Genomic DNA, 20,075 nt, shown 5'->3' on the forward strand with positions numbered 1-20,075 from the left:
TTTCGTATTTCCATTATAAATATCAAACTTACTGTTTTTCTCAGTCTTGTAATTTGTAAACTCATAGAAAAAGAAAATAATATGGACTTGATAAATGAATACAAACAATTTTTTTTTTGACAAAAATGTATTTTTTGCCTTTCAACCATACGCGTGGTTTTATTTTCGTCATTAAGATTATTTTCGTCTCATTATTGGAAAGTACCACCTTTCATCCTTCAAGTGAGATTGATATCGGAAAAATCAGAGTGGCACCTATGTGACAAATTGGAGAAATCCTATGTGACAATTTGAACCATATGTTCCTAAAGTATTTAAGTTTGAGACTTTTAGTCCCCGAAATTACATAAGAATAAACACGTTGCCCTGTTCACATAACATATAACTTACAATTCAATTCACAAAACACAAAGATTTAAAAGAAATCCCATTACAATTCAAAGAAACAAGAAACAAGCTCCAGTAGCAACATCAAGAAACAAAATCCAGTTCAAACATTACACACCTAACAAGATCCAGTACCAATAGTTAAAAACAACATGAAGTCAATAGCTTGAGACATTAACAACATCCAGTACAGACCATAACAACATCCAGTACAAACTTAAGTAAGCTAACATACCAATCTTCTCGCCCCCATTTGCATATTATCAGGTTGTCTGTCTAGGATCTTGAGGTTCAGGGTTTCATTCTCATCAGGGGATTGAGATTTGAGTAGTTTTCATCCACTGTGGTGGTCTTTATATCCCACGGGTATAGCTTAGCGTTTGTGAACTATGGAAGTTTGAAAAAAAAATATAAAAAAATCTGCAGAACTGCCAATCACTGATACGAAAGTACTGGTCTACCCCTTGTTTACAGTCCACAGTCCACACACACAACGGCTGCCAAAGCAGAGCAGCCAAAAACACCAGACAAGGGTAGTTCAGTCATTTACGCAGTTTCTCTGTCTTTTACTGCGTTTCTTTTCCTAGTCTCGGAGTTTCTCCCATCCCTTCCCTTCCCTTTGTCCTCTTCCTCTCTCCTGAACAACTGCGAATCGTACCCAATTTGCGACTCTTTCACCATCTTAGCTGAACCGTAGATGGACGTGATGATCAATTCGTTGTAATTCGTTCTGAAGCTGCAGAGATTTCCCTGTAAGGCGTAACTTTCCTCAAATCTTACTATTTTTGTTACTCTCTTGTCCAACTTTTGAACATATAATCGGATGTTCTTGTCGATCAAGTCAATCTAGCTGATTAGTTGATTGTTTTGTTACTTAAATGCTGTTCGTTGATTTCTACACTTTTTTTTGGCTTAATTTTAGAAGTCAACGATAGGGATTAGGGAGAAAATTGAATTATAGGAAATGTTTAAACGAAAGGGAAAAGGGGAATCAATTGGGGTTTTGCAGTCTTTCCTGGAGATCTAATGCATAAAACAGGTCTTTACTGGCTACCAGTTGCCCTTGTTCTTGCGGCCATCTTTGCAATTGAGACCAATCCATCCAGCGTCAGAAGTTCGCTTTCTGATGTGCTGTTCATCCTTCCTTGCTTGGTCATAAATTTTTGTTCTCTTCTCAACTCTTCAATCAAAATCCCAATTTGTTTCTGTTGGTTCCCTGATTTGATTTGGCAAAAATTCATGCATCTTATGGCCTCAGAAAGATTAATCACCGCAGCCCTTCACACTTCACTACCATTAGAAAGCACTATTCTTCCTTTAGAATTATGTTTCTTATATAATACCAAGTTAATCTAGTTTCTATCCCTCTCTCTGTAATCTATATACATGGCAATTTACTACTGTTGAGTTTAGGTGCTCCTTTGCTTGTAGTTAAAGCAACAAGAACACTCGTAAATACACTAGGCTCAGTTTAAAGTGGTGGAAGAACTTACAGATAAAATGACACCATATTGAAAGAACTTTATTTCACCATCTGATACAACTTGCCCACACACCACACGACTTACAAGCTAGCTTTGGAATACTCTAGACCAACAAATCTCAACCATTCAAATAATATATAATAATAACCTGGTCAAAATCTTAAGTTTGATTTGACCAGTACACAAATAAGTGAATAACATAACATAGAAGTACTTAACACAAGCACAGAATATCAAACATAATTAACAAGACATACGTAATGTACCAACCAGCCACGTATCACATTTACCAGAGAAGCCTCACTCAACACTATCGACACTTTAGCTTTTGTCGCATCAAATTATTCCAGTGTCTTACTGCCATCTGCTGCTTCGCCACTGAGAGCATATATAGGTAGACATTCTTCTTCCCCTTGACATCTTTGAATGCATAAAGAGACTGTTGATCCCCCTCTCTAGCATGGAAGCAAGGGGATTGGCTTCAATTGCTGCATATCTTCTTCCTTACATTTCGGACACCACCTTTAAGTGACTGTTCTTCCTAAATAATGCACATAATGTCCTTAGATGGAAAACCCAGAATTATGTCAAAATGCCCACTAAGAAATACCATGATTGGATTCAAAGTTAAAAATAAAAAAAAACAATTCTTGATCCAACTTCTTATTTTGTTACACCACGTTGTAAACAGGTGAGTGGCTAATTTGCACTGTCACATTATGAACCAACACGGTCAGTGAAGAGTTAAATAGCAAGCTTTTTCTATGTTTGGAGGATTGGTTTGTAATGCCAATTGATTTCTACTTTAGCTGGGCTTGTGTTTTTTAGTAAGTAAAATTGTCTTTACCGATTTCATTACTGCAAATAAACTGAATTGTCTATTATTGGTCTGTAGGTGGCATTAATTTGGTAAATTATATCAAAATGGTTTATAGTGGTTACAAATCGCAATATTTAGATGGGCCACGAGAGAAGTTTGTCAGGTATATACTTTTCCACGCTTTTACTGTTGGGTATTTCAAAAGAGCACGCTTCTACTTATCTAGATATCTAACATCTATTTGTCTTGCTGAATGTATTTTCTTTTGGCAAGTACCAATGGTACTATTTCTCAAATTTGGAATATGTCCCAAGCTTGGTAGAGAGTATCTCCCAATCTTTATGTTCATTCTCCATACGTCTTCTTTGCCATATGGGTTAAAGCTGTGTACATCTACCTTTCCTTGACCCCACTTCCACTGCACGCTCTTGTAGCAATACACTGCACTTGGTTAACCTTAGAGATTAAAGAACTATATTATTTGCGAGTGACAGAATTTTGACAAGGGAGTACATGGCTCGTGTCAACTTGTGCCCTATAAAAATGATTGCTTTAACAAATTTCTACATGAAGGAAAGGATTTGTTAACAATATGCGTATGATAATTACCTGTTCTAGATGAAGCATTTAGCCATATTTATCTCTTTTTCATTGCACTTAGCAGATATTTAGTGGCCTTTTTTAGTAAAATTTTTTTCCGTTCCCTGTAGTTTGAACCTTTAACATTATTGTTGTAACTGAATTTGCAAACATGCTTATTGTACATTTACTTTGGATAGTTGTCAGCACTTCTTTCTGCATATTATTTTTCCTTCCCTTGTCTTTTGGTCCAGTTATCTCCTATCCCTGGGCCTGTTGAGTTTCTTTGCGAGGGAGGAGAGTAAGATATATTGTAAATGTAAGCACTCAGTTTTGGTTCATGGGAAGGATCTATATTGTGCCCTATAACCTTTCAGTTTCGTACTTTTGTTCAGAATTGAGCATTTTTATGGTCCTTATCATGTAACCTCATGGTCATCGTGCCGAAGAATCTTTTCATTGAACCAGACAATGGCCCCTATCACATTTCCTCACTTTTTTTTGGTGAAATTGTAACCCAGATGGTTTCAATAACTTTGGAAATAAAAAAAATTGTTTTATTTTCTTCTTTTCTGAGTGATATTTATTTTTTTTTTTTTTTTGTTTGTGATGTTTCTATGTTCTATAGGTTGGATGACTTAGACTCCAGGTTATCATCATCGTCACCTTCTGAAGTTAAAAATTGTGGATTCAATGTTGAGGCACTGGGTCATGCTGGTCATTCAAGAAATAAAACATCTAGGTCGTTTAAGAAAGGAATTAGAAAAGGATCTGCAGGACTTAAATCGATTGGTCGGTCGCTTGGATTTGGGGTTTCTGGGGCAGTTTTCCCAGAAGATCTGAAAGTTTCGGAGAAGAAAATATTTGATCCTCAAGACAAGTTCCTTTTATTGTGCAATAAACTATTTGTCATATCTTGTATTCTGGCAGTATCTGTGGATCCCTTATTTTTTTATCTTCCAGTTATTAATGACTCATCCAAGTGTCTTGGTATAGATCGAAAGCTAGCAATTGCAGCGACAACATTGCGGACGATTATTGATGCTTTCTATCTATTTCGCATGGCTCTCATGTTCCGAACAGCTTTTATTGCCCCATCATCACGGGTTTTCGGAAGAGGTGAACTTGTGATAGATTCTGCGCAGATAGCCCGTCGATACCTGTGTCGGTATTTCATTGTTGATTTTCTTGCCGTGCTTCCCCTTCCACAGGTTAAAAGTCATTTAGCTTGCATTCATTTGCTTACTCAAAGGCTGCATTCTTTTCTTTTATCCTGATTACCCAACCAATTATTTCAGCGGGACAAACATGATTGCAAATCCAGATTAAGTAGCCTACTTTGTTAGGATCATACTTGCATAATAAGTGTTACGATTAGTTATTCTGCAATTCAACCCAATAAGTTAACTTGTTGGGTTGGGGCAGCTCACATCATTTATACATATTCTAACACTCCACCTCATGAGTGGGCTGGGCAATCCAACGAGATTATTAGATTTAAGGTAGGAGCAACTCCAATTGAAGATAAGTTGCGAGGAAACTATTTAAGATGGTATGGGCATGTATGACATAGAGATAGCAGTGTGGCGGTAAGGAGAATTGAGGAAATTTGTGTAAGAGAGTAGAGAAAGACCTAAAAAGACATGGCTTGAAGTAGTAAGAAAAAATATGGATTCAATAGGAGTTGATGCAAGTATGATGCTTAATAAAAATTAATGGCGGAAACAAATACAAGTAGTAGATTCCCATTGATTTTCTCATAGACTATGTAGCTGATCCCAAACTTTTGCGATAAATGCTCTAATAATGATGATGGAGGAGTAAGCACAAATTAGTTTCTTAATTGTCTCTTAATCTAAGACTCCATGGTCATCTTTTTTGGAGCTAATAGTTCTACATTGTAAAAGTTTTTTTTACCAGTTTCCTGACCCTTTATTGCTGTCCAGGGTGAAGTGTAATCTAGTCAGGGTATGTAGCAAAACTATGCCGTGTCGTTTTCCCTTTACTGTTGTATTCCAATTCAAAGAGTTGTCCATTTGAGAAAGTTCAAGTGTTCAACATGTACTTATGAATAAAACTCTCAAGGGCGAGCCTGTACACTGTTGGTTCATTTAAACCTTGCTGTCATAGGTTGAAATATCTGAAACAGCCTCTCTGCTTGTAGGGTTAAGGATATATTCATATGCCCTCTCCACTGTGGAAGCTATCACAAGGGTGTACATGTGGCCTGTGTTGATCCCATGTCCAGTGTCTACTGGGTGTACTGCTTATGGGAGCTTTGTACATGAGAGTTTACCCATTTTAACTATGAACAAGATGCAATAAGGATCTTGTAGTCTAGTGGTAGCCAACTCCTTACAGGTGCAAGTTTAGATTCGCCCTTCCTCAGAAAATAAGAAAAATCCCCATGACTTATCAGGGAAAAAAACTATCAACAAGATTCTTGTAGTTTTACGGTTTGTGCATTGTCATATCATATTTGATCATATAGGAGGTCTTGTAAGTAATGCCTATGTATCTTGTCATGTATGCAGATTGTGGTTTGGAGGTTTCTCCAGAGCTCAAGCGGATCAAATGTACTGGCTACAAAACAGGCTTTATTTTATATTGTCTTGTTTCAGTTCCTGCCTAGATTGTTTCGAATGTTACCTTTGACTTCAGAACTAAAAAGAACAGCAGGTGTTTTTGCTGAAACTGCTTGGGCAGGTGCTGCGTATTATTTGCTGTTGTACATGCTTGCTAGTCATGTAAGTGCCCATTTTTGGACAGTTTTTCTAACTTTCATGATTTTTTTTGTTTGTTTATGTTTCATCCAATGATGATGTTTAGTATTACCTTTCTGCCTATCTTTGGTTTTCTGTTTTTGCACACTTGCTCTATCAGTCTCTGAGAATTAATGCATGCTCATGTTTTCATGTACCGGGGGAGTGGTTTAATATGTCAAACTTATTGACAAGTATTCACATTTACGTTTGGGGTAGAGAGTATCTTTACTATCATATTATTATGGGGTAGCATTATTGTTGTGCTATTTGTAGCCTGAATCAATATTCTTCACATGAAAAAAAATCTTGTTTCTTACAAGTTCTAGGATGTTATTTCATGTAGAATTTTGATTTCTTCTCGTGGTTATTATTGTGTAGAAACGAGGTATCACTGATAATTTTAATACTTAGATGTTTGTTTACCCACAATATCTTGGGCCCTTAAATGAATTCTGATTGGTAGAAGAAGACACTTTGATTATTTTTTTCAGGTAGTTGGGGCATTCTGGTACTTGTTGGCCATAGAACGAAATGATTCATGTTGGTCGGGTGCCTGTACTGATGATGTAAAATGCAATACGAAGTTTTTGTATTGCGGCAATCAGCGTATGGAAGGTTATGCTGCCTGGAGCAATAACAGTGATTCTGTTCTCCAGTCAAATTGCTCAGCAAATGATCCAAATTCACCATTTGATTTTGGAATCTATACCAATGCATTATCATCTGGAATTGTTTCTTCTAAGAACTTCATATCTAAAATCTGTTACTGTTTATGGTGGGGCCTTCAAAATTTGAGGTAATACACTTTTATACCTGGGGGGGTGGGTTGTGATTCAACCAGGTCCATTTATTGAAGGTAGTCATTAGATTAAAATTTTCATTACATTGCTTCTATGACCACGTTGTATGAATTTAGCCAAATTATGTACAATGACTGTGGGTTAAAGTGGTTGCTCCATCATAAACTATATGAAGATGAATATTTATGAGATATTACTGACTTGTAGAATTTAAATGTCTACTTTTGATTTTGTTTCAACCAAATTAAAGGCATGCATACCAACCCCCATATTCTTCCTTTTATTTTTGATTCACTTTTTTTTTTTAAATGTTGGATATGGATGTTGAAATATTCCTTGAATTTCCAAATGACCACTCGTTGGGGTTAAAACCAGTGCCATGTCCAGTTTGTTACACATGCATTATTTAGATGCTTTGTTCTGCAAGTATCTACAAGTTTGCTTCTGCGAACTTTTTGATTTTTACCCAACTTTAACTTGTGTTTCCCGCTATTTACAGTACGCTTGGCCAGGGGCTTCAAACAAGCACCTTTGTTGGGGAGGTTATATTTTCTATAGCAGTTGCAGTATTTGGTCTCATCCTTTTTGCTCTTCTGATAGGCAACATGCAGGTAGACTCCAAATTAATTAGTTTAAGCAAGGCTTTTGTGTTCTTCCTAATGATGTTATATTTTTATATTAACGTATTTAAATTTAATGTTGCGCTGTGATAACAGACCTATCTTCAATCTCTTACTATTCGGTTAGAAGAAATGAGGATCAAAAGGCGTGATTCGGAGCAGTGGATGCATCATCGCCTGCTTCCTCTAGATCTTAGGGAACGTGTTAGACGATATGACCAGTATAAGTGGCTGGAAACACGTGGTGTGGATGAGGAGAGTATAGTTCGGAGCCTGCCAAAGGATCTTAGGAGAGATATCAAAAGACACCTCTGTCTCGCATTGGTTAGGAGGGTAAGTATTTTCCATGCTCTTTTTAATTTAATTTCTTTATTTGGTGCTCGGGTAGAGGGTTCTTCAGCCCCTTGTTTTACAAATTTCGTGACTCTGATGTATGTGTGCTATTATGTCATTTTGTCTTGGGATAGCTTTGTTCAACAATCAAATCCTGTTTAGTATTTGCATTCCTGTATAGGAGCACCCTAGTTTGAGTTGTCAAGCCGGTTAGGTGGGGGTTCAAATCCCATGCCTGTTGGACATAGAAAAATTGCATCAAAATTGCATCCTTTTCCCGTGAAGCTTGACTGACAACTAGTCTGATACTTACAGAATTAGTGGAAGTTTCTTGAGGAGAAATAGAATGTGTTCCTTTTTCTTTTTTCCTTTTCAGTATCTCAACGTGATCAGGAATTTAAAATGGGGCTTTCTGGAGTCGAGTATTTTCTCATTAATTTCGAGATGATAAAGTATTTAAAATTGTTGTTAACTGATGAGTATACATACAATATGCTGAAGTTTGATCGGAGGTATTATGTTTCACTAGTTGGGTTAAACAAATATAATATGCCCAAGGCCCCAAACTATTGCGAAAGTTTAACCACAATATTTTGTTGGACCAATGACTTGATGCAGTGATTCTCGAGATGAGAGGAGTAGTGATATACTTGAATTAGGATAAATTAATCAGCTTAATTTTAATAATTATTTTTTATAACAATAAAATATTATTAATTTAATTATTTTATGATTTCTGTTTAGCGCTATGTATTAGTTATAAATTCTGGAGCTTTTATTATTATGAAAGATTTGTTCTTGGCGAATAACTTTTTGTTAACATCTTCGAAGGACTATAACTGGCAATGAGTGGTTTCTTTGATATTTTCTCTTCGCGCTCCTTTTTGGCTCTCCGTGAGATTGGGGGATTTGGACCTGTATTTTGTTTGGCTTATTTGGAAGTGATACTTGATAGTTGCCATGTTTTTGTTCATGTATGGATTGCTTTGCTGGTGTTTGTAGGTTCCTCTTTTTGAGAATATGGATGAGAGGTTGCTTGATGCTATTTGTGAGCGGCTGAAACCATGTTTATTTACTGAGAGTACTTACATAGTTCGCGAGGGAGATCCAGTTGATGAGATGCTTTTTATTATACGTGGTCGCCTTGAGAGTGTAACTACAGACGGAGGGAGGAGTGGGTTCTTCAACCGCAGTATGTTGAAAGAAGGGGATTTCTGTGGAGAGGAGCTCTTAACGTGGGCGCTGGATCCAAAATCTGGGGCAAACCTTCCCTCTTCTACTCGGACTGTGAAGGCTATAACAGAGGTCGAGGCTTTTGCTTTGATTGCTGAAGAGTTGAAATTTGTGGCTGGTCAGTTTAGGCGCCTTCACAGTAGACAGGTTCAACATACCTTCCGATTTTACTCACAACAGTGGAGGACTTGGGCGGCTATTTTTATCCAAGCAGCATGGCGCCGTCATTTAAAGAGGAAGAATATGGAGCTGCTGCGGAAGGAAGAAGATGAAGCAGAATTAGAAGGCTCAGACGGCACCACTAACAATGTTGGTGGTCGTTCTTACAGTCTTGGTGCCACCTTGTTGGCATCCAGGTTTGCAGCAAACGCTCTTCGCGGTGTACATCGAAATCGAGTTGCTAAGACTGCTAGAGAATTGGTTAAACTACAGAAGCCTCCAGAACCAGATTTTACTGCTGAAGATGCAGATTGATTTTCCCTTTATGGTACTTATCTTTGATGATAACTGTTTTGTGCTTCTACAGGATGGAGAGATTCTGAAAACATGTAATAAACACTAATTTTCTTTCACTGTCCAAGGTGTTGCTGTTGCTGTTGCTGTTGCTGTTATATGAATTTAGTCGTCACTGTACAGTTGCCAGATTTCGACCGTCCATAATTTATGATGTGCAAACAATTTGTTGTTGTCCAAGTTTCTGTTATTGCCATAAATTTATCTACAACTGCTGTCTATGTTGATTTGGAGGCCATATTATTTGAGACTAGAAGCTGGCTCAACAGTTACTTCCGAGTTCCGAAAACTCTCTGCATGTTGCATGTCCATCTTGCATGCAGGCTCTTTTTTTTCCAGTACAGGAATGTACTGTTGAATAGGGGTGTAAAAATTTACCGACAAAATTGGACTGAACCATTTGTTTTTATCAAAATTTACATATTTCTTTAAAGGGGATCGACAAAAAAAACCAATCAAATGATGGTTCTTACAACCTTATTTTTTCCCCCTTCTCTTTTGATGGATAAGATCCAATGCCAAGCTGTTGTGGTGATTCTACCCCAGAACCTCCGTACAAAATTACACCATATTTGTTTATTAGAGGAAACTATTATGTATTGATTATGTTGGCCCACTTTCAACCAATACCTTAATTACACCTAAAAAGAGTTCATATTCAAAGAAGATTCAAGTGGTTTAGGTTTACTTTCACTTTCATAATGAAAATTACCAAAGAAGATTGGCCAATAAAAAACCCCCCAAGTCCCAAATTAAATAAAAAGCAAGAAGCAACAGCTGCAATTTAATGAGCTTCTTCAGCAGCAGTTTTATGAAAAAATTGCTGAAGCAACCACCAGTAGTAGTATTTCAAGCTTAAAGCAGATACAAAAGTTGCTTACATACATCACCCCTTGAGTACACAATGGTGAGGAAAATACCATACAAATATTCACCATACATTTGCTGTGCAGATGATGAGGAAAAAAGGTAAAATCCTCTCAGAAATTCAATGGCCATTTACAACAATAATTCAGGCACTAGGAGAAAACCAAATCACGGTACAAAAGATGTCTTGATAGTGACTTTCTGGATAACAGCAGAGAAAATTCCTCGGTTCGATGTAAGAATCTGTAACCATAAGATCATAATCTGAAGATGAGAGATGCTCTCAAGACTCCAAACATGAGCACGATGGCGTTTGAAACCCCATATGCCACTAGATATCGTTCTATGGCCACAAAATGCTGTCCTCCAAATAGCTACCTAAAATCTTATAACAATGAATATAATCAATTTTCCAGGGAAGAAATGGAAGAGAGGTTCAAATTCTTAGCTAACTTCATTTTCTTCTTGAGTAGTCGGTGGTTCGGGCATTCTCACAGTGCGAGGAAGCATAAACTCAGCAAAAATAGGATAGTGTGAGGATGGATAGAACCCATCAATATTATCGTTAACCACCTCGCACAGTACAGGAATCAGAGACCTGCCTCTGAAGAGAACCCAATCTACATGTAGATCTTGAGTTTGACGGTCCCAGCAGAGGCAGAGTGCTCTCAGAATCAACTTGAAGTATTCAAGAGCTCCTTGCTTGTCACCTGAAACAACCAGATATAACACAAATCATGGTTATGACATGCCAAAACAATATAATTATATGATGCCAACACAGCTAATGTAGCTAGCAAGTGGTACCCTTGAATCCGTGATATGTGCGGACCAGTGAAACATTTTTCCTTACTCTTGCAATGGGCCATACATCTCTCATATCTCCTACCGCACCATGTTCTCTGCAGGAATATATCGTCAAAACCCAGCAGGTATTGGTGAATTTGATCGAATCATCAAATCAAGTCAGTTTCCATACATAAAAGACATCTCATACATCTTTCCTTCCTATGATATTTCTGAGAGCTTATCTATGTAGATATTTAGAAGAAGTCAAGGAAAGCAAGATAACAAGAAAAGAAAGAATTTCGTTTTCATAACACTGATGCAGCCAAAATGATAATCACTAAAAGAGCCAGCAAGACACTACATTATATTGAAGGAATGGATTGAAAACGACTGATCTCATGACTGCAAAAAAAAGGACTATTCATTTCATGGGATTCACGATTCAATATTAAAGAAACAATTACAACATAAACTTGATGAACACCTACGTAGAAGATACCTGGACCGCCCAAGTAGAAAGCGTCCCGTAGTTGATTCCTTCTGTGTGTTAAATCCTCCACAGTATACAACTGGCAAGCTAGGAGGTAAAGATGCAATGTGCTGCCAAGTTAGTAAAGCACTTCGTCTACGAGCACGAGCGCTGAATTCATCCAAAATTGTATTCACTATCTGAAATGAGAAACCTGGTGGCTCAACTCCTTTTAATTGGAAGGTGTGGGCATCATGTCAAAGAAACAAACCATACAATGCTCTTGAATACAAAATCAAAGAAACTTGGTTAAGACAATACAGTGCACAAAATTAGTAAAGACAAGGATATTGCCCATGTGGCAATACATGGAACCTCAGCACCCCATGATATGCTCCCTGGTACAGAAGGAGATTCTGATAGCCAAAATGTTCCTCCTTCTAGCAGCTCTACCTTCATTCAACAAATAATGACATGATCACATGCCAACTACCCCAGTATCTTTGAAGAAACAGACAGGAAAATAAAACAGATGAGAATATACCTTCTCTTTGTCATAGAAGATGGTGCAATGCTCATCCAAAGTGTCTTGGGGTCCTTTTCTAGACACTCCAAATTGATTATAACCTAATGGTGAGAAAAACAACAAAAAAATAAACTGAATCAATAGGTTATGGTTGAAAAAGGGAAAGGTATTATACTTAATTATCATTTTACCCAAAGTAGCCAATACTATATGTATATGGATGACAAGTCATTACATGTTAGTCCTGAATACCGAAGCAAAACACCACTATCAAACATGAATCGTCAACATTCTATAATCTGATTAATGGAAAATCCAAAATCAAAACCAAAATAATTTATCAGGCTATTCCATCTTTCTTCTTGCTCTCCAATGGTGACCCAAATAAGGAAGCATACCAAGTTAAATAAGAAGTAGATCAAGTGATGTTATTCAATGTATTTTTATACCCTCCCTTAAATACTTGAGTTCAAGATATCTGTTAATTACAGTCATAGATGATTTTCTAACCATTATGAAATGTGTTTCTTACTTTCACTTTAGGTCATGAGACTTCATTTTCACCAAAATATTGCATCTCCCTCTAGAATATTAGTTAGAAGTTAAAAGCAGAGTTTGCTGTCCAGTAAGGTGGCAACATTAAAGCTCAAGTTCACATGCGGTAACAATGCTGCTGAATATGAGGCTTGCATATCCACAGTAAAGTCCTTATCCTTGCCACGGATGAAAAAACACCTTAATATATACCGCATCATTTTTCAGGGTGTTTCCCCCAAGTATCAAAAAAATCATGGGCTTTTCTCTACCTTAAGAGACTCAAACCATTGGATCCTGGTTGCAACATTTACCTCTGGCCAACTTATCTGCACCTCAGAGTCTCAGACTGTGCTTAATTCTTGGGGCATAAACAAGAATCTACATATTTCAATATCTTTTAGGTTTTCACCTTACCATATTCATCTATCATATGATACACAAATTGCCACAAACATCAGTCCAAAGATCTGACTTTGTAACACCAAAGTAGCAGCCCACAGCACCCCAAATTCTAAAAAAGTGCACTCCAGGCAAGAAAACCTATCAGAGTGAGGACAAACTGAGTGAAACCAAGGTGACATTTGATCCCACCAGAGGCCCTAGGTATAATAAATGAAGATAGCAATATCAACCTTTTCCTTCTAAGGGTTTCTGAGGGTTCAATCGGGCATTTTTGGCTTATCGAATCTCTGTTTAATCTAAAACCAATTAATTTTTCTTAACTTATCAATAAAGCCCAAGACTAGTGATTATAGTACGTACGTTGGAGATTATTTTGAACAAGTTTTGAGACGGGTTGTAGTACAATTTCATCTCAAGAAAATGAAATTTGTCAGAGATTGAATGAGTAGAAATCAAATCTGGGCGTAAAAAATAAAGAAAAACATATAGCTTACTAAGATATCACTTTAGGATCAATGCTCTCATGGCTGACATAAATAGAGGGAAACTCTTCTTGAACAAGTTTGGTTATGAAAGAAAAATTGACTGACAATTTATATGGAGATCGTTGAATGATGAATCATTCGAGAAACTTACCCGACAAACACTGTTGAAGATAATCCAACTGCGATTTCACACCTGCATTCCTCAATGAGAAATCACGCAAAACTTAGAAAAAATAGTAGTTAAATGAAGAGTTTTACTACAATTGTAGAGACAATTAAAGCACAATAACCCCCTTCAAGCCAAATCAAGAAAGACAATGGCCACTAGTATCCAATTCAATGAGCACAGAAACTCGCATAAAGAACTCTTCCACAGAAGCAACATCATTCATCAAAATCAACATTGGCTCGCCAAACATACTGATTTCAGCAACAACCCATAACCACGGAACGGAACAGAGTCTTACCCAGAATGCAAATCCGGCAAAACCCAGATCAACCATTCTAAGAATTGCCAAGGAACAAGCAAAATCCAGAGACATATTTCACTATTTCGGCAGAAAAAGGAGAAAGAGCAAACTACCTTGTTGGGTACAAAGAATCATAGGAGAGTAACTGGTGATGACACTAATACACAAATCCCTTCTCTTCTCCCACGAATTTGGACTGCCTTCAGGCTGATCTTCTTTGAGATTGAAGGTCAGTACAGTCAAAGAAAAGCTCATTTTCTTTACCAAAAAAAAAAAAAAAACCCTCTCTCGCTCTGGTTGTCTACTTTTAAGAAAAACTACATTATTATTGATTGATCAACTACTGTTGAGAAGGAGAAAAGGAAGCTTAACAAGCTTTTGTATATTCTAATCTTGTCAGCTTCATGTAAGAAAGTGTTCGAAGTTCACACGCAAAAATCGGATTGTGTCTGAAACCCGAAATTTTCGAAATGGGGTGGGCTTTCAGTCTTTTCCCCTTTTCACGTGTGACCTGTCCTGATTATGTGCGAACACCGGTTTATCCCACTTACTCGCCCCTTAACAAGAAACACAGACGTGCGGTCCAATTGCATTTTAGTTTAATAAATCACACGGTGATAATGTGAGAAGTTTAATTTTAAAATCCCAATACACCTTAGCTACTAATTGAAGTGATAAAAATGATGTGTATAGCCTTAATTATCAGGATTCGAATCCTCCTCCGTCGTATAAAAATAATCCCAATTAAAAAATTTATAGAGAATAATTTTTTATTGGATCCCGTACTTCAAAGAAAATGCGTGTCAAATTACGTGCATATATATTATAGAGGCTTCGTTGGTTAAAATTGTTAACTTGACCACATTCTCTCTTAGCGGAGATGAGAGGTCGTGTATTTAAATCTCATGGGTAAGTGTTTCCATTATCGCATTTTGCAAGATAAACCCTTACTTGAGTGTCATATCTCAATTGGTCTAAGGTCTTCCATATGACCCAAGATTTATGAATACAAAATCTTTCATGTGGTCGAGATTTACCAGTCAATCGGTTGTCCGGTGAATAGATAAAGTAATACCCAAATTCAAGTCTCAATAATAATTGAATTTTGTGGGCTACTGGGTCCAAATTCATTTACACCAATCAAATACAATGAAATCAATCTAAAAAAAGGAGGAGCTTAGTGATCGTGAAGAAAAATCTCACATGTTGAGTAAGTAGATCTCTAATCACACGGGTACAGATAGACTCTGCATCTAGCAACTACAAAGCTATTAAGCAACAGAGGGGGGTAGCTAAGCGAAGAATAAATAAAAGCATACACAATTACAAGTGCAGTGCATATTTTCATACGCTCTATCATGCCAGCGCGGGTATCATGGAAACTGATTCAGGCTCATGACCATGCATCCTCAAGCGATAGATGCAAGTAAAACTGTCGTGACCATGGTTAGATGTGAACTCGAATCTGACCGTGTCAATCATACCAGAGGCTGCTGAGTCCAATATGTTGAAGGTCTGAGCATTGCTCTTCTCCAAGTCGTATGTAAATTCTGTCAATAGAAACATCTTCTCAGCACCCTCTGCTGTACTAAGACCAGCACCGTGCAGCCACCCAGACACCCGGCAGTCTTTTGGTGCGCTTGATCTGTCGTATGCAACATTCTGTTCATGCAATAATGTAACACATTTTAGTGTATCAACTAGTTGAGGAAAAGCTATCTTAAAAGATGGTACATAAAAAAAATAAAAAGTAGCAAGAACAGGATGATTTAAGAATGTATTACGAATTCGAGAATGATGAGGATGGCACAATTAGTCCCTCTACCCACCTAGTATAAACCCGCAACTCATCCCTATAGCCCACCTAACACTAAATTCAATGCAACAGCAAACAAAGAAAAAAGAAGACACAAAAATACAGAGGAAAGACATAAAAACAATTGAAAATCCACCACATACAAATGAAAATCAACCAAATAAGTTCAATTTTCAAACATCATAACAAAAAAATGTCTCCCAAATTGACACCAATGGGTTTGAAACTTTTCTTGTACATGGTAAAAGTCAGTCATAGATGGGGACAGAGTTGTGGGGTGCAATGAGGAGGATTGGAACTGTAACTAAATTATGGTAGTTAAATAGCCAAGCTTCATTTTACCCATAAAGTACGGCAATTCAGCACAGAATAACGAGCATTTTTCATAATCAACAGCAATTATAAAGAGCAAGAGGGTATAGAATTTAGAAGGTTTTCTCGTAAGTCAGCATCTCTAAGCAAAAGAGAAACTGAAGACTAATAATAGAAGGTCTGCAAGATGCATATGAGAATAAGCAAAAAAAAAAAGAATGTCTTCGCAAAACAGAGCCGTGGCAAGTGCAGTCATAAGTTCTCTCCCTCTATTTCATTCTAAGATGAGAAGCAACTTTCCCTACACCAAAACAAAAGAAATAGAGAGAAGAGAATCCTTAGGCACAAATGCCTCCAAAATAAACAAAAAACTGAATTTCTTACTCTGAAAGAATTGTCGATAAATGGAGGTTAGAAGGAATATATTTATTACTCTTGAACATGCAGATTCTATTACCAGAGGTCCTAAATTCCTAATTCCATCATCAATATCTCAATAGTAGAAACTAAAGACCACAGACAAAAATCTAACAATCAAACAAGGCTCGAACTAGACCATAAATGAAGAGTGTTTAGGAAGCTCATGACTCATTTTTCCACAATCCCTATAATACATTAATACCTACCCTTGTGCGGCATTAGATTTGACGTGTAGTGGCATTACAACGTAACGATTATAATGTGGGCAAATGCAACATGATGAAATAATTTCTTAAACCTCCCAATAACTCAGAAAAATGAATTCTCAATGCTTATCCTACCTCTGACTTGTCTATTATTATCAATTTGCGAATTCAGCAATGTGTGGTAAAATCTTTTTAAAACTTAAATGTTCTTGATTGTCACCCACTCACCCACATTGACTCCTTTTTTCCACACCATTCTTTTCATAATTTTTGCAGCATCATAGCATAACTGCATAAGGTTGTCAGGCAAATAATTTCTAGTCCAAGTCTCATTGCAGACAAGGTCAGCCAAATGACTTACATTATATCACATATCCAAATGCTGATCATTTGGATATTAGGGGTTTTAAAAGGCATATTTGACAGGATAGAAGCTATATCTGGATCCTACCATGCTTGTTAGAAGTTAGAACTCACAAAAACCAACTGATCCAGAAACCCCCAATGATCCACATTACTCTTCAAATTCTTATAAAAGTTTTTTTAAGTGTGATATGTGCCTTTTCTAGTAAGTGACAAACGTCCCCCTCCCATCCATATATGTTTTGGTCCATAGATACACACCATATTCTTTGAGGACCCAAATCAATGATCTGACGAGACAGATTTATTACAAACCTCAACACCACCCCTCCCGGCCCAAAATTATCTACGGTATTCTTGTCTTAGGCAATCTTGTTCCATGCTAGGAGAAAAATAAAATCTCAAAAAGTTGTGGATTATCAGCATGCCTATCAAATTCAAAAAGGGAGAAATCAAATCACCAAATTTTCGCTGAGTGAAGTGAATATTATTACCTTTGCAACATGTTCCAATGTGACCGCCTCAGGTACAATAGCACTTCGCAGCCTAATCTGAACGAACCCGCTACTTCCTTTCAACGGAAAACACTGCCCTGGCTCACCAAAACTTGGTTTCAGCATCTTCTCTGCATCCTTGTGAACAGAATTTCTATTAAGCAATGTTAACCAATTTCCTCGACTCCCATCCAGAATAGCTTCCGAGTGCTTAACAACCGTCGCCCCACCAGAGGCCAGTGCATAGTCGACCAACCCAAGCCCATCTGCCGCGTGCTTCTCAATCTCTTTAACAACCAAATCCCTTGTATAAGCCCTCAAATCATCCAGACTTACACTATTTTCATCACCGACCTTCCCTTTCCTCGACTCCTCAATAAACTGCTCAAACTCTTCCTTCGATAACCAATCAGCCAAGTTCAATTCTCTCAATAACCCCTCCATTACTTCACTCTTCGCCGCAAGTTTCTTCAACTCACTTTCAAAAGATATACCATTGTCCTCAATCTTCTCGTTTACTTCCCTTCTCAGTCCTCCAACTTCATTCTCGATCTTCTTGTCGACAATCTCCACTTGCCCCTGAAGCATTCTCGATGTGGTCTTCATTGTCCTCTCTACTTCCGTAATTCTCCCTTCTAGTTCAGATAATCCCATCTGCGTCCCCGACACAGGATCCTCAGATTTAAAGGCCAGTTTCCTAACCAACTGCACCAATCCGACAAGTATCAAAAATAGAACGAAATTCTTGGTGAACACACTCACTACCCTCAGCCACAACGGTTTATCAGGCCTCGCAATGGCGACCTTGCGAGTTCGGCGCGGTGATACGGTAGAATTAGGCAGAGACTTTTTCACCTGCGCGACGGGCTCGCCTCTGATTGAGTGGTGGCTCAGATCTTTGCTATTGGCAGCAGTGACTGCGGCAACCCTGTCGTGACCGCCGCCTCCATTTACTTGTGCCTCGTTGGGGAAGAGTTCTAGATTGGACTTCTTCTCGCCGACAACAACCGGTCTCCGCCGAGCCGCTGTATTCGCCGTGATCGACACCGTCGATGCGGACATAGGTCCCGAGTAAAGGCACTTGGATTTCGAAACCCTATATTTGTGAATCGAAATTGATGAATTTGTAAGGAAATGAAAGCCAATAGAGAGGAGAGATGAATAGATTTGAAAATGCAGGAGAGGAGAGTTTTTTAATTAAAATAATAGCGCTCTGATTTCAAATGAAAGGTCGAGACGCTCTATTTGTTTTAACCGCTTTACGCTTTTCTCTTTCGATTTTGGAGTTTTGACTTTTGAATCTCTTGAGATTCCTGAAACGGCGCCGTGTCCTACGTGACTCATTTGGCTTGCTTTTTTTTTTATTAGTGGGGACTATTTACACTCTCCATTTTTTCATTCACACCCTCTTTCCCCCAATCGCCAAACACTGCTCTTAGCCACCTCAAGTCTCTGGTCGGTGAACTCCAGTTGGGCATTTCGGTGTCAGTTCCTATTGGCCAAGAGCTGAGTTGAGTTCGTCTCTGGCCGGTGAACTTGTTGGTAGTGGTGGTTTGTCGTTTCGTCGCCAGATTTCAATTGGATTGGAGCTTTTTCTTCACGATAGCCGCGAACTTCCAAGGACGATTCCGGAGGCTACAGGCGACGGTTTGAGACGAGGTTGATTGGGTTATGCTCGTGAGGGTTGAGAGAAGTTTTTTGGTAGGTCAGTGGCCGAAAACGGTGGCCGGAATAAGCAATGGTCTGTGATGGTACACATGAGAGGAGAGAGGGAAATGAGGTGTGAATGAATTTGTTAAGGACATGTTTGGTGGTTTTGAAAAATGGGGTGTCAATCGGGAAATGAGAAGTGCAAATAGTCTTCACCCTTTTATGTTATATATAGATTAACATATATATAAGGATAGGATCCTGCACCTAAAAGAATGGTACAGACCTATCTTTACAAGGCATGTTTGTTTTTAATATAGAGTGTTGAATGTGAAGTGTTTTAAATTAATAATTATTTTAATGTCACATAGATTTAAATGACTTTTGGATCATATTTTGAGGGTCTTTAGCATTATTTATTATTTATTTATATATACATAGAGAGAGAAATTCTCTTATGCGCATCTAATTTGTGCACTTAAACTACGCACATATATTCCCACCATTGATTTAAAATATATGAGACCCAAAACAGAGACTTACTTATCATTTCACTCATCCACATCTTTAAAAAGTGATGCGTATTTAGGTGCGCACACAAAACAATGAGCCCCACTTATCATTTTACTTATCCACAACTTTAAAAAGACGCGTATTTTAGATACGCATAAGAGAATTCCTGATATATATATATATATATTTCTTTTTGTTATTTATATAAGCGATCGGCTTGAT

The 20,075-nt window shown here is 37.7% G+C and overlaps 3 protein-coding genes across 5 annotated transcripts; 1 reads left to right on the forward strand and 2 right to left on the reverse strand.

Moving 5' to 3' along the window:
• The first annotated feature begins 983 nt into the window (after positions 1-983).
• Positions 984-9,734, forward strand: LOC119997420 (probable cyclic nucleotide-gated ion channel 5). 2 transcript variants are annotated; one of them, XM_038844435.1, is made up of 8 exons: positions 984-1,139; positions 2,767-2,854; positions 3,899-4,481; positions 5,805-6,017; positions 6,527-6,831; positions 7,335-7,446; positions 7,552-7,788; positions 8,791-9,734. In XM_038844435.1, exons 2-8 carry the CDS (start codon positions 2,796-2,798, stop codon positions 9,493-9,495), a joined length of 2,214 nt encoding a protein of 737 aa, XP_038700363.1. In that variant the 5' UTR covers positions 984-1,139; positions 2,767-2,795; the 3' UTR covers positions 9,496-9,734. The 2 variants fall into 2 exon arrangements, with proteins under 2 accessions (XP_038700363.1, XP_038700364.1); XM_038844436.1 differs by having other exon boundaries at positions 4,267-4,481.
• Positions 9,735-10,312: 578 nt separating this feature from the next.
• Positions 10,313-14,481, reverse strand: LOC119997997. 2 transcript variants are annotated; one of them, XM_038845257.1, is made up of 7 exons: positions 14,193-14,478; positions 13,761-13,802; positions 12,204-12,286; positions 12,011-12,112; positions 11,690-11,904; positions 11,209-11,303; positions 10,313-11,111 (listed from the first exon to the last, which is right to left on the reverse strand). In XM_038845257.1, exons 1-7 carry the CDS (start codon positions 14,332-14,334, stop codon positions 10,846-10,848), a joined length of 945 nt encoding a protein of 314 aa, XP_038701185.1. In that variant the 5' UTR covers positions 14,335-14,478; the 3' UTR covers positions 10,313-10,845. The 2 variants fall into 2 exon arrangements, with proteins under 2 accessions (XP_038701185.1, XP_038701186.1); XM_038845258.1 differs by lacking the exon at positions 12,011-12,112 and having other exon boundaries at positions 11,690-11,859; positions 14,193-14,481.
• A 670-nt stretch (positions 14,482-15,151) lies between these two features.
• Positions 15,152-18,902, reverse strand: LOC119997992 (SUN domain-containing protein 1-like). Its single transcript, XM_038845247.1, has 2 exons — positions 17,691-18,902; positions 15,152-15,741 (listed from the first exon to the last, which is right to left on the reverse strand). Exons 1-2 carry the CDS (start codon positions 18,750-18,752, stop codon positions 15,436-15,438), a joined length of 1,368 nt encoding a protein of 455 aa, XP_038701175.1. The 5' UTR covers positions 18,753-18,902; the 3' UTR covers positions 15,152-15,435.
• Between the last annotated feature and the right edge of the window lie 1,173 nt (positions 18,903-20,075).

The sequence above is a fragment of the Tripterygium wilfordii genome, chromosome 4 (genome assembly GCF_013401445.1).
Source record: "Tripterygium wilfordii isolate XIE 37 chromosome 4, ASM1340144v1, whole genome shotgun sequence".
NCBI classification, from domain to species: Eukaryota; Viridiplantae; Streptophyta; class Magnoliopsida; order Celastrales; family Celastraceae; genus Tripterygium; species Tripterygium wilfordii.